This window comes from Myotis brandtii, unplaced genomic scaffold (genome assembly GCF_000412655.1).
Source record: "Myotis brandtii unplaced genomic scaffold, ASM41265v1 scaffold179, whole genome shotgun sequence".
Lineage (NCBI taxonomy): Eukaryota > Metazoa > Chordata > Mammalia > Chiroptera > Vespertilionidae > Myotis > Myotis brandtii.
Window position 1 is genome coordinate 3,060,163 of NW_005356635.1, and position 9,979 is coordinate 3,070,141.

The 9,979-nt window shown below is 33.9% G+C and overlaps 1 protein-coding gene across 9 annotated transcripts in view; it reads left to right on the forward strand.

Annotated features, from left to right (window-relative positions):
* Positions 1-9,979, forward strand: part of USP25 (ubiquitin specific peptidase 25) — a 160,534-nt gene that overhangs the window by 94,874 nt on the left and 55,681 nt on the right. For all 9 annotated transcript variants that reach the window (XR_001361554.1, XM_014537425.1, XM_014537419.1 and 6 more), the window contains exons 15-17: positions 400-470; positions 1,186-1,414; positions 3,180-3,380. Coding sequence is in view for 8 of the 9 variants with exons in the window: in XM_014537425.1 (XP_014392911.1) it covers positions 400-470; positions 1,186-1,414; positions 3,180-3,380 (501 nt within the window). In the remaining variant the exon portion in view is untranslated. The remainder of the gene's footprint in view (positions 1-399; positions 471-1,185; positions 1,415-3,179; positions 3,381-9,979) is intronic.

The window sequence follows — 9,979 nt, forward strand, 5'->3', positions numbered from 1 at the left end:
CATATATATATATTTAAATATATTTTATTGGTTTTTTTACAGAGAGGAAGGGAGAGGGATAGAGAGTTAGAAACATCGATAAGGGAGAAACATCGATCAGCTGCCTCCTGCACGCCCCCTCCTGGGGATGTGCCTGCAACCAAGGTACATGCCCTTGACCGGAATCGAACCTTGGACCCTTGAGTCCGCAGGCCGACGCTCCATCCACTGAGCCAAACCGGTTAGGGCAAGAGAATATATTTTTATATAGACTCCAAATAATAATGTTTTTAAGAACTCTTTTAGGAAAATTTTTTTATTCTTCTAACATATTGGCAGGAAAATCTTTAATCTCTGTCTTATAGGTCTCAGTAGAAACATCCTTGAAGTTAATCATTAAATGACATCTTCTGCTCTTAGATTTGCAGGAAAGCATATCCAGAATCCATCGAACTATTGAACTAATGTACTCGGACAAATCTATGATCCAAGTAAGTTACATTTTGAGCTAGTAAGCATTATAAAAATTATTATATGTCTTATTTATCTTAACCAAATTCTTCTTACATGTTTTGTTATAAAATTGCTGAACTTAAAGAAGCCATATTAATATTTACCCCATTCAGTTATATTTCCATTCTGTATTTATTGCTTACTCTTTTTATTATTTTTAATAATAAAATATATCAGAATTCCCTTTAATATTTAAAAATAAAATCATGAGAGAATCATAAGGTTGTTTAAAGATATTAAGATTATGGGAGAAAGTATAGGACTCAATTACATTTTAAGTTCTGGTAAATATATTCTAATGTTTAATAGAATAAGCCATTTTGGTAAACTGAACCATCAGTTTATAATTTTGAAGATTTAGACAAATCATGTGCTTTATATAAAAATATAAGCTCTTAATTCAAAAGAAATAAGTGAAATAGATCAACAAATACTTGCATAAAATACATTTTCAAAGTTTTAAAAATCATCCAATTTATACATCTGACTGCTTTCCACATATTTAGCTTATCTTCCCCTTCTTTTATTATTTTGTAGTTTAATATTTTTCAAACTTTTAATCTCAGCCAATTTTCTTTTATTAGGAAATATGCTTCTATGTATCCTCTAGTCACATAGTTTGTATGTTTCATGGAATGTGGTACAGTAAAGAGACTCTTGATTGCTGTTTAACTCTTCTGTTTTCATATTTAGGTTCCTTATCGCTTACATGCTGTTTTAGTTCATGAAGGCCAAGCTAATGCCGGGCACTACTGGGCATACATTTTTGATCATCATGAAAACAGATGGATGAAATACAATGATATTGCTGTGACAAGATCATCATGGGAAGAGCTAGTGAGGGACTCTTTTGGTGGTTATAGAAATGCCAGTGCATACTGTTTAATGTACATAAATGATAAGGCACAATGCTTAATACAAGGTAAGAATACGAAATATATATAGAGTACTGTATATTTTTAAATAAGTTATCCTTTTATGTGACTCTGGTCTCTGGTTTGATGAGTTATGTAAAATTCACGCAGGGAATGATGGATATGATTAGAAAAAGCTATTGGGTTATTGTGAGTAAACCCAAATCAAAATGTAATATGACCAGGGGTGAGAATTAGAATATATTTTGTATTCAAAGTTAACTATTTATTAACCATTGTAGAATGTAAATATGACATGTTTCTCCTTGCTTAAAATTCTTTAATGACTACAACACACATTGACTCATATTCAAGTTCCTCACCCTGACATATTTCTGACCTCTTGATTGTCTCTCCAGCCTCATTTATGACCATTGTCTATCCATTTCAAAATGATATTGAACTTCTTGCTGTATTCTGCTCTCACCAAATCATTTTATTCACACATTTGTATCTATGTGTTCTTATGGGTTTTTTTTTATATTTTGCCTGCAATGTTCTTATTTCTTGCCTTCTTTGCCTAATTCCTGCTCGTCTGTCAAGGTTCATTTTAAGTGTCATTTGCTTTGCAAGTCTTCCTTGTCTGCCAGAAAGAAAACTTCCTGGTATTCTCAGAGATCCCTCTGTCAGGCACTTACTGTGTGTTGCAGTTGTATGTTGACTTGTCTTTCCCACTTCACTCTGATCTCCCCAAAGCCAGGGACTATGTCATACTATGTCTTTTTGTTTTTTATATTCTAACATAGGGTTTGCATATAGAAAACACTTAATAAAGGTTTGTCGAAACTGATAAAATCAACCTTCCTTTAATTATTCAGCAAAACTAGCTAGGAAATCCACTTGTGATTGAAAAAAATTTAATTGGTGTTTGTGGAATAGAAATTGAATAACTTAAGTAATATTTACACAATCTTTTAAAAATCTTTCTATGTTAATTAGTTTTCAAATTGCATACTATATAATAAAAAGCTAATATGCAAATCGACCAAACAGCAGAACAGCTGGTCACTATGATGCGCACTGACCACCAGGGGGCAAATGCTCAACGCAGGAGCTGCCCCCTGGTGGTCAGTGTGCTTTCACAGCGGGTGTGCCGCTCAGCCAGAAGCCCTGAGCCAGGCTCACTGCTGGTGAGCGTAGAGGTGGTGGTGGGAGCCTCTCCCGCCTCCGTGGCAGCGCTAAGGATGTCCAAATGCCAGCAATCGGACATCCGCTGAGGGCTCCCGGACTGTGAGAGAGCGCAGGCCAGGCTGAGAGACACCCCCAACCCCCCCAAACACACACACACCCTGAATGCACGAATTTCATGCACCAGGCCTCTAGTATGAATATATTGCTACTACTAAACTGCCTCTGATGAAAAAGAATTTTAGTTCTATTTTGAGCTTAATAAGGTTATGAGTTATTTCTTCTCATTTTGTGGTAAGTTTTACTTCATGAATAATCAGACATCTGGTATTTTCTTATAACAGAAAAAGTAGTACTTACAAGTAGTCAGTGTTTGAGTAGCAATTTTGGCTTTATATTTGGTTGCATTTTTTACTCTTCCAATTAAAAATGAAAGATGAGAATATTAACTAATGGATTATCAAATATTTGAATCATTGATTTTCTGAGCATTTTTTTGAGTTTTCTTTTAATTTCTAGGTAATATTTATTTACTAACTTTAATAATTTATACTTTATATCTCATTTGAAATGCATTCTATTTGGAGCTTTGTGTTTTTCCTTTAATTCTTAATTTTATATTAGTTTTTGAAATATAATTTGCAGAGGAGTTTAATAAAGAAACTGGGCAGGCCCTTGTTGGAATAGAAACATTACCACCGGATTTGAGAGATTTTGTTGAGGAAGATAACCAGCGATTTGAAAAAGAACTAGAAGAATGGGATGCACAACTTGCCCAGAAAGCTCTGCAGGAAAAACTTTTAGCATCTCAGAAATTGAGGGAGTCAGAGTCTTCTGGAACAACAGGTTAGTCCATTTTATTAAACCATGTCTTATTATCAATATATTTATTATTGATATTTTATTATAAAATAAGATACTTATTAAATAAAAAACAAATTTTAGTTATCTTAAAGTGTGAAGAAGCTGGTAAAAATGATCTGAAATTTCATCACTCAGAGATAACCACAGGCCAAAATTTAGTTTACCCCTTTGCCAGACATCACTGTGTACATGTATAACTGACACTTGAATAACATAGGTTGGGTGCCAACCGCCTGTACAGTCAAAAATCTGAGTTCAATAAAGCTATCAATAAAATGAATTCAAGTGATTTTATATTTGAGCAAAATAACACTTCCATATATATTTTGAGTATACTCAAATATATAAATTTTTTCATTGTTCTTAAAATTAAAAATAAAAGTAGCCCAAACTAAATGTTTAATATATTCCAAGTAGAAATGTATGTAGAACTATAAAACAGAGATAAATGTATAAAAATATAAATATTAAAAAACGTTCTAGTTATTAGCTGATGAAATCAATAAAATATTTAAACACTATGCAAAAATAAAGAAAATATGTTGTAGCAAAATTGAAAATAGAATGTCTTCTGATTTTTAAAAGATTAATTTCATCATCATCGAATTGTGAGTATGTTTTAGGGTAATATTTGCTACTGTAGGAAATGGGCTCTTGGGGATATTAGAAGAGATAAGTTAAACACATTTTTTTTTCACACATTTGGCTCCTTTTTTATAACTCTGAATGGATCTTTTTGAATGACCTTTTTTTTTTGCAAGGTCTTTGTGTTTTGTTTTTAGTTTTTTAGGAAGCATCTTAGGTGTTTGTTTAATATCTTTTGCAGACACATCCCTAGGTGGGTTTTTGCAGTATCACTTGAACTTTAGAAGGACTTATTCTTTCAATGGGAGATTAACAAGGACTCAACTATTCAATTTATATAAAAACAAGTTACAAGTCTGAATAGTTGAGTCCTTGATCTTGATAGTAAGAGGCATTGATTTAGAATTTTTTAAAGACCAAGATAATGGTATTATACCAGCAAAGATACCAATGTCTTGATACATAGATGTAGTACAGTATATCGGAATAGCACCATTGCCATTTGGTGAGCTCTGCCGTTATTAACAGCAGGACTGCACTTTCTTTCCATATATCAGGGGTCACTGTGTATAACGGGAGGTGCTGTGGTTTCATTACAGTGACTTTATAGGAAATGAAATAGCTCAGCAGGTATCAAAGAGGCTTCTGAGTGCAAATCGCAGTGTAGTGACTACATTGTATTTCTTTTCAATTTCAGCCAATTTCATCCCTTTGTGACTTCCTTCCTTGTTTTCTATACATACCCTCACCAAACCACTGCCCTGAACTTCCCTCAAGATGTAGCTACTGTTTTATTCTTCCCTTAACTTTTACACAATTCCATTTGCATGTGGCTGTTCTCATTTCTAGTGGAATAATGGAGCTGCATAATTGGCATAACTGGTAGTGGTACTTAAACACTCAGATGAAGGTTATGCTCTAGTTCTACTCTTGGTTCATCTATATATTATGCCACCAAAAATATTAAATTCTAGAGTCTTCTCTTTATCTGGTCTGTTTCTCACAAGACTCTAAATTTACAGAGTTAGCACAGTATATTTCTACTAAGTCAAACTAATACATATTCCTACATAAGTGGACAACATTAACGCCTATCTGACAGGGCTAGTCAACTTTGCCCCACTATTTACATTTGTCACCTTCTATGTTCTCTATATAAAAGGTCAGATCTGTGTGCCTCATACCCTCTTTTCCTGATCAGAACATTCTACCATGCACTTTATATGCTGTTTTGTAATTTTAAAAAATTCAGTAGAAAGTATTAGGCATGCATTTTCATGTCTCTCAGTATTTAAAAAAACAACTCGAAGAAAATGCAACTATTTCAGAGAGGAAGTAGAATAAAAAATAAAAGAGGATGAAATGTCAGTTCAAATATAACTGTTATCCATAGTTATCTTCCAAACTGGATTTTTAGAAAGCAATATACCTTAATAGGAAACATTGTGTCCTCCATGGAAATGCTAGAAATAGGCACTTTGTTTGAGTTAGTAGAAATAGAATATGCTAACTCTATAAACTTGGGGCATAAGATTATTGCTGAAAAGATTGGTTTCTATTACTATACTAGTGGCCTGGTGCACAGATTCGTGCACATTGAAATTAATTAGAAGAAATATTTTAATATCACTATTCGCCCTTTCTCTATAATAGAAGTGTCAAGCAAATTCACAATCGACAATGACAGATCAAAACACAGCATGTGATTGGCGCCAGGGAGAGCTTTATATGTATCATGCATGCACAAGTCAACTTAGCCTTTTATATATGTAAAATAAACTTGCTTAATTAGACCTGCTTTTTGATTTAGCTAAACATTTTCCAGCCCAGTGAAGCACCCCAACTTCTCTTTCAGGTAATTGTCAGCAACACAGCAGTAAATATCAACATGAAGCAGATTATTATTGTAGATCACACAGGGAGAACAAAGGGTAAAATATTTAACTGCAGCAGTGTTTGACTATATTCTGTGCAGTGAGAAAACCTGAAATCATTTTCAAGGCCCACCATTTCTTCTTTTCAGTTGGGTCAAGTTTCTAAGCTTTCTAAATCTCCGTTTTCTGGCTAATGAAAAGAAAATAGGATTCCACTGAGTCTCCTATCTACCTACTCCAGGACTCTGTGAGGATCAAATGAGATGAGGCACAGGAAGACGCTTCACAAACATTTGGTTAAAGTGTGAAATCTTTCCGCCTGGCTATAAAGCAAGTCCTGTTCCTGGGCTGAAGAAACTGCAAAGAGGCTAGTCCAGTGGTCGGCAAGCTCATTAGTCAACAGAGCCAAATATCAACAGTACAATGATTGAAATTTCTTTTGAGAGCCAAATTTTTTAAACTTAAACTATATAGCTAGGTACATTGTTATTAACTTAATTAGGGTACTCCTAAGGCTTAGGAAGAGCCACACTCAAGGGGCCAAAGAGCCGCATGTGGCTCGCGAGCCGCAGTTTGCTGACCACGGGTAGTCGCTAGGGAGAGGGAGCTGGGCGTTGCTATATGACATCATTACCCAGATAGACACTTAGCATATTAGTCATATATATATATGTATATGTATGTGTATGTATGTATATATGTATATATATGTTAAATATCATACTAAGAAATTTGTCCTCCGTTGCAGGGGAAGTTAACATATCTAACATATCACAGTTGAATAAAGGAACTTATAGTGTTTATTAGAACCACTTATCTGCTCTCATTAGTATTCTTTTTATTTCTCTTCACAGTTTTCTAAGTAATTTGTTTAATTTGGTATAATACTTTCAAAGTATCAAAGAAAACCTGTATTTATATCTCTCAGTTGTGCACTAGGATTATGAAGTAATACAAGGAAATGTTGCTGATAAAATCCATCAGAGTGATTTTATTCCCTCCCTGCAAGTGTTCTCAGTAAAACTGTAACATAAGAGCTATTAAAATTCATTTTCTTCTGTGTGATATTCCAATAAGAAGATTAACTTATATAGTATTAATTCAATCAGTATTTGTTCTTTTAACATGAAACCCATAGGCATCACTTCTCTAATATCATTCATTGTCTTAATTAACAAAGTAATAAATGATGGAAAAGTATTATTTGATTTATCTTATGCTACCTCCTTATTCTGCTTACCAGAAAAGAGAACTTACCTGGACTCTTATGTTTGGAGATCTTCAGATAATTTGAGGTATATCTCTGATTAAGCAGCATAGCTCTAGACTGCATTTGTAAAACAAAGAAATTAATGTGAAGAAGAGAAGAGCTATGCCTGATACTTCTATTTTACTAAAAATTTATTTGAAGTTGGTAGAACATACTATAGTATATTCAAATGAAAACAAAAGAAACCAAAACAAAAAAAGTAAGGTGGAAATGGTTAGTATTGGAATGAAATGCATTCCACAAGGTTTCATAATTTGCCTAGAGGCATCATGTAGAATTGGCTCTACGACTTCCCTAAAAATAACTTTTCTAAAAGTTAAAAATAAGCTGATGTTCCAGGAAAGTCCAGCTGGTTTCTGAGAGTAAGACCTGGTAGACGGAACAGTGTTCTCAGTATTCTCAGGTTCCTTTCAACAGGAACTGGGTGATGTTCCTGTTTATCTAGCACAATAAGTGACATGTGATAGGTGCCCTTTGAATGTTTTCTGAATTGAATTCATTCCTTATGGAGATTTCAGTAACTGAGTTTCCTAGGGGTGATCCTCAGTGTATGAGAATGCCAACATTTTAAAAGTACAGCCAAGAACTCTTTAAAAAAATGCCAAGAAATAAGGCAGTTTTAACATCAATATAACACTGGTCAGTCTTTAATTAAAAGTCATGTGTGAAAAAAAAAAAAGTATAGCCAAAATTACTACACATTAGAGAAGCAGGCTAAAGATGTGTGGTACAGATGTATCTCTGTTCTGGATATATTTTAAGTTTAACTGGTTTTTAAGCCTTTACCCCATCCCTCATTCCCAAAATTCTATTTGTGGTGGCACTCAGGAATCTGAAATTTTAAGTTTTTCGTGATTCATTATAGCCAGCATAGCATGGCTCTTTATAGACCACTTTTGGGGACTTGTCAGTTTTAATTATATTTCTAGCAATGAATGGACTACATATCTTTGAAGCAGTCCTGTTTAAATGTTCTTCTAGATGTGAGTGTAATAAGTATGACTCATTAGTAAGTCAAGGTTTTAGATATTTCTGTAAGATATGAGATGTTGCTTTTTTTTAGTAGTTGATTAAAGAGCAGATCCTTATACTTTAACAGAAAACCAAATAGTTGTCAAGTTGACTCTCCTCTTAAAATATTGAAGAACATAACCAGGAAATATGCTTAAGTAGAATGCATCCAAGCCCTCCCAATCTTTTACTTCAACGTGAAAGTGGACCAAAGGAGCAGGCTCAGAGTACTCTCAGAATGCTGGTCTATAACAACCAAACAGGTGAATGAAGCCCCTTCATTATGAACATAGAACATGGCCGTCCAAAATGTCAGTGAAGCACCCATAGAACAAATGAATGATTTGAGAGGTACTTTAGGTACAGGGGTATTATATCCCTCCAGAGAGAACTGGTCACGTATGGTGAAATGAGTATGTTTAGGAGTTTGTAGCTGTAGGTAGGGAACCAAGGTAGACATCCAGGAAGTAAGAATAATAAATGATATGCAAGTAATCACCAGGTGTAATCCAAGTCAAAGCATGAAAATTACATTAAACATTAAATGGAAGGACCAGTTAGTATATAAAGTGCCTACCATTTATATAGGCCAGCACTGAAGAGGCTTCTGTAGGAGTACATAGGGTGAAGATAAATCATTGTGTGTAATTACACACACACACACACACAAAACTAACTCTTTCTCTTTTTGTTGTTTTTTTTTTTTTATACAAATAAATGGAAATTGCCTAGATAGATGGTAGGGTACTAGTTTTATGGGTCCTCTGGACAGAAGAATACAGTATAACCAGTAAAAAAATATATTAACATGAAAATGTTTATTACATTAAGTTTAAAATATTCAGTATTATTTTTGCTTGAAAAATGTGGGTATGTGAAGTCTGGAATTATATAATACTAAAAATATTAACAATGCTTATGTCTGAGTAGCAGAAAGAGCTTTTTATTGTTTTCATTTTGGTTTTTTTGTTCTCAGCATGTTTTGTACTCTTCTGGTTTGACAAAATGAAGCCGAAATTTATTTTTGTTATGCGGACCCACCGTTACAATCTGACTCCTTTGTAATTCTTCCAAGACTGCTTCACTATGAATACCTTATGTTTTATTTAAACTAGATTATTACCCAGTACTCTTGCTTTAGGGAACTTTCCTATCATTGTTCATCAAGAATCCTTCATTTTTAAAATGTCCTCTATCAATATTCTTGAAATTCTATTCTTTAAGACCTTTCTCAAATTGTTTATGAACCCCCATAAAATTACCTCTGTATTATTTATCTTTTTCTTCTTAATTCTAATCTATTTTCACTATCAAATTTATGTTGTATTTGTATTCTAATTTGTTTAAAATAAAGACATGTAGTGTAGAGACTCATTAATATCCAGGATTTTATTAATCTTTTATCTGTCTTTGCAATGCCTTTGCATATGTTATTCCTTCTCCTCGAATCTTTTTCCCATATCCAAGATAATCCTCTCCACAAATCCTTCAAGACTCAGCCCAGTTGGCATTTCTTCTAGAAGGTGTTTCTTTTTTTTTTCTTTTCTTTATTGATTAAGGTATTACATATGTGTTCTTATTGCCCCATTGCCCCCTTATCCCCCCACTCATGCCCTCACTCCCCTGTTGTCCATGTCCATTGGTTAGGCTTATATGCATGCATACAAGTCCTTTAATTAATCTTTCCTGCTTACCCCCACCTTCCCCTACCTTCCCTCTGAGGTTTGACAGTCTGATTGATGCTTCTCTGTCTCTGGATCTGTTTTTGTTCATCAGTTTATGTTGTTCATTATATTCCATAAATGAGTGAGATCATGCGATATTTATCTTTCTCTGACTGG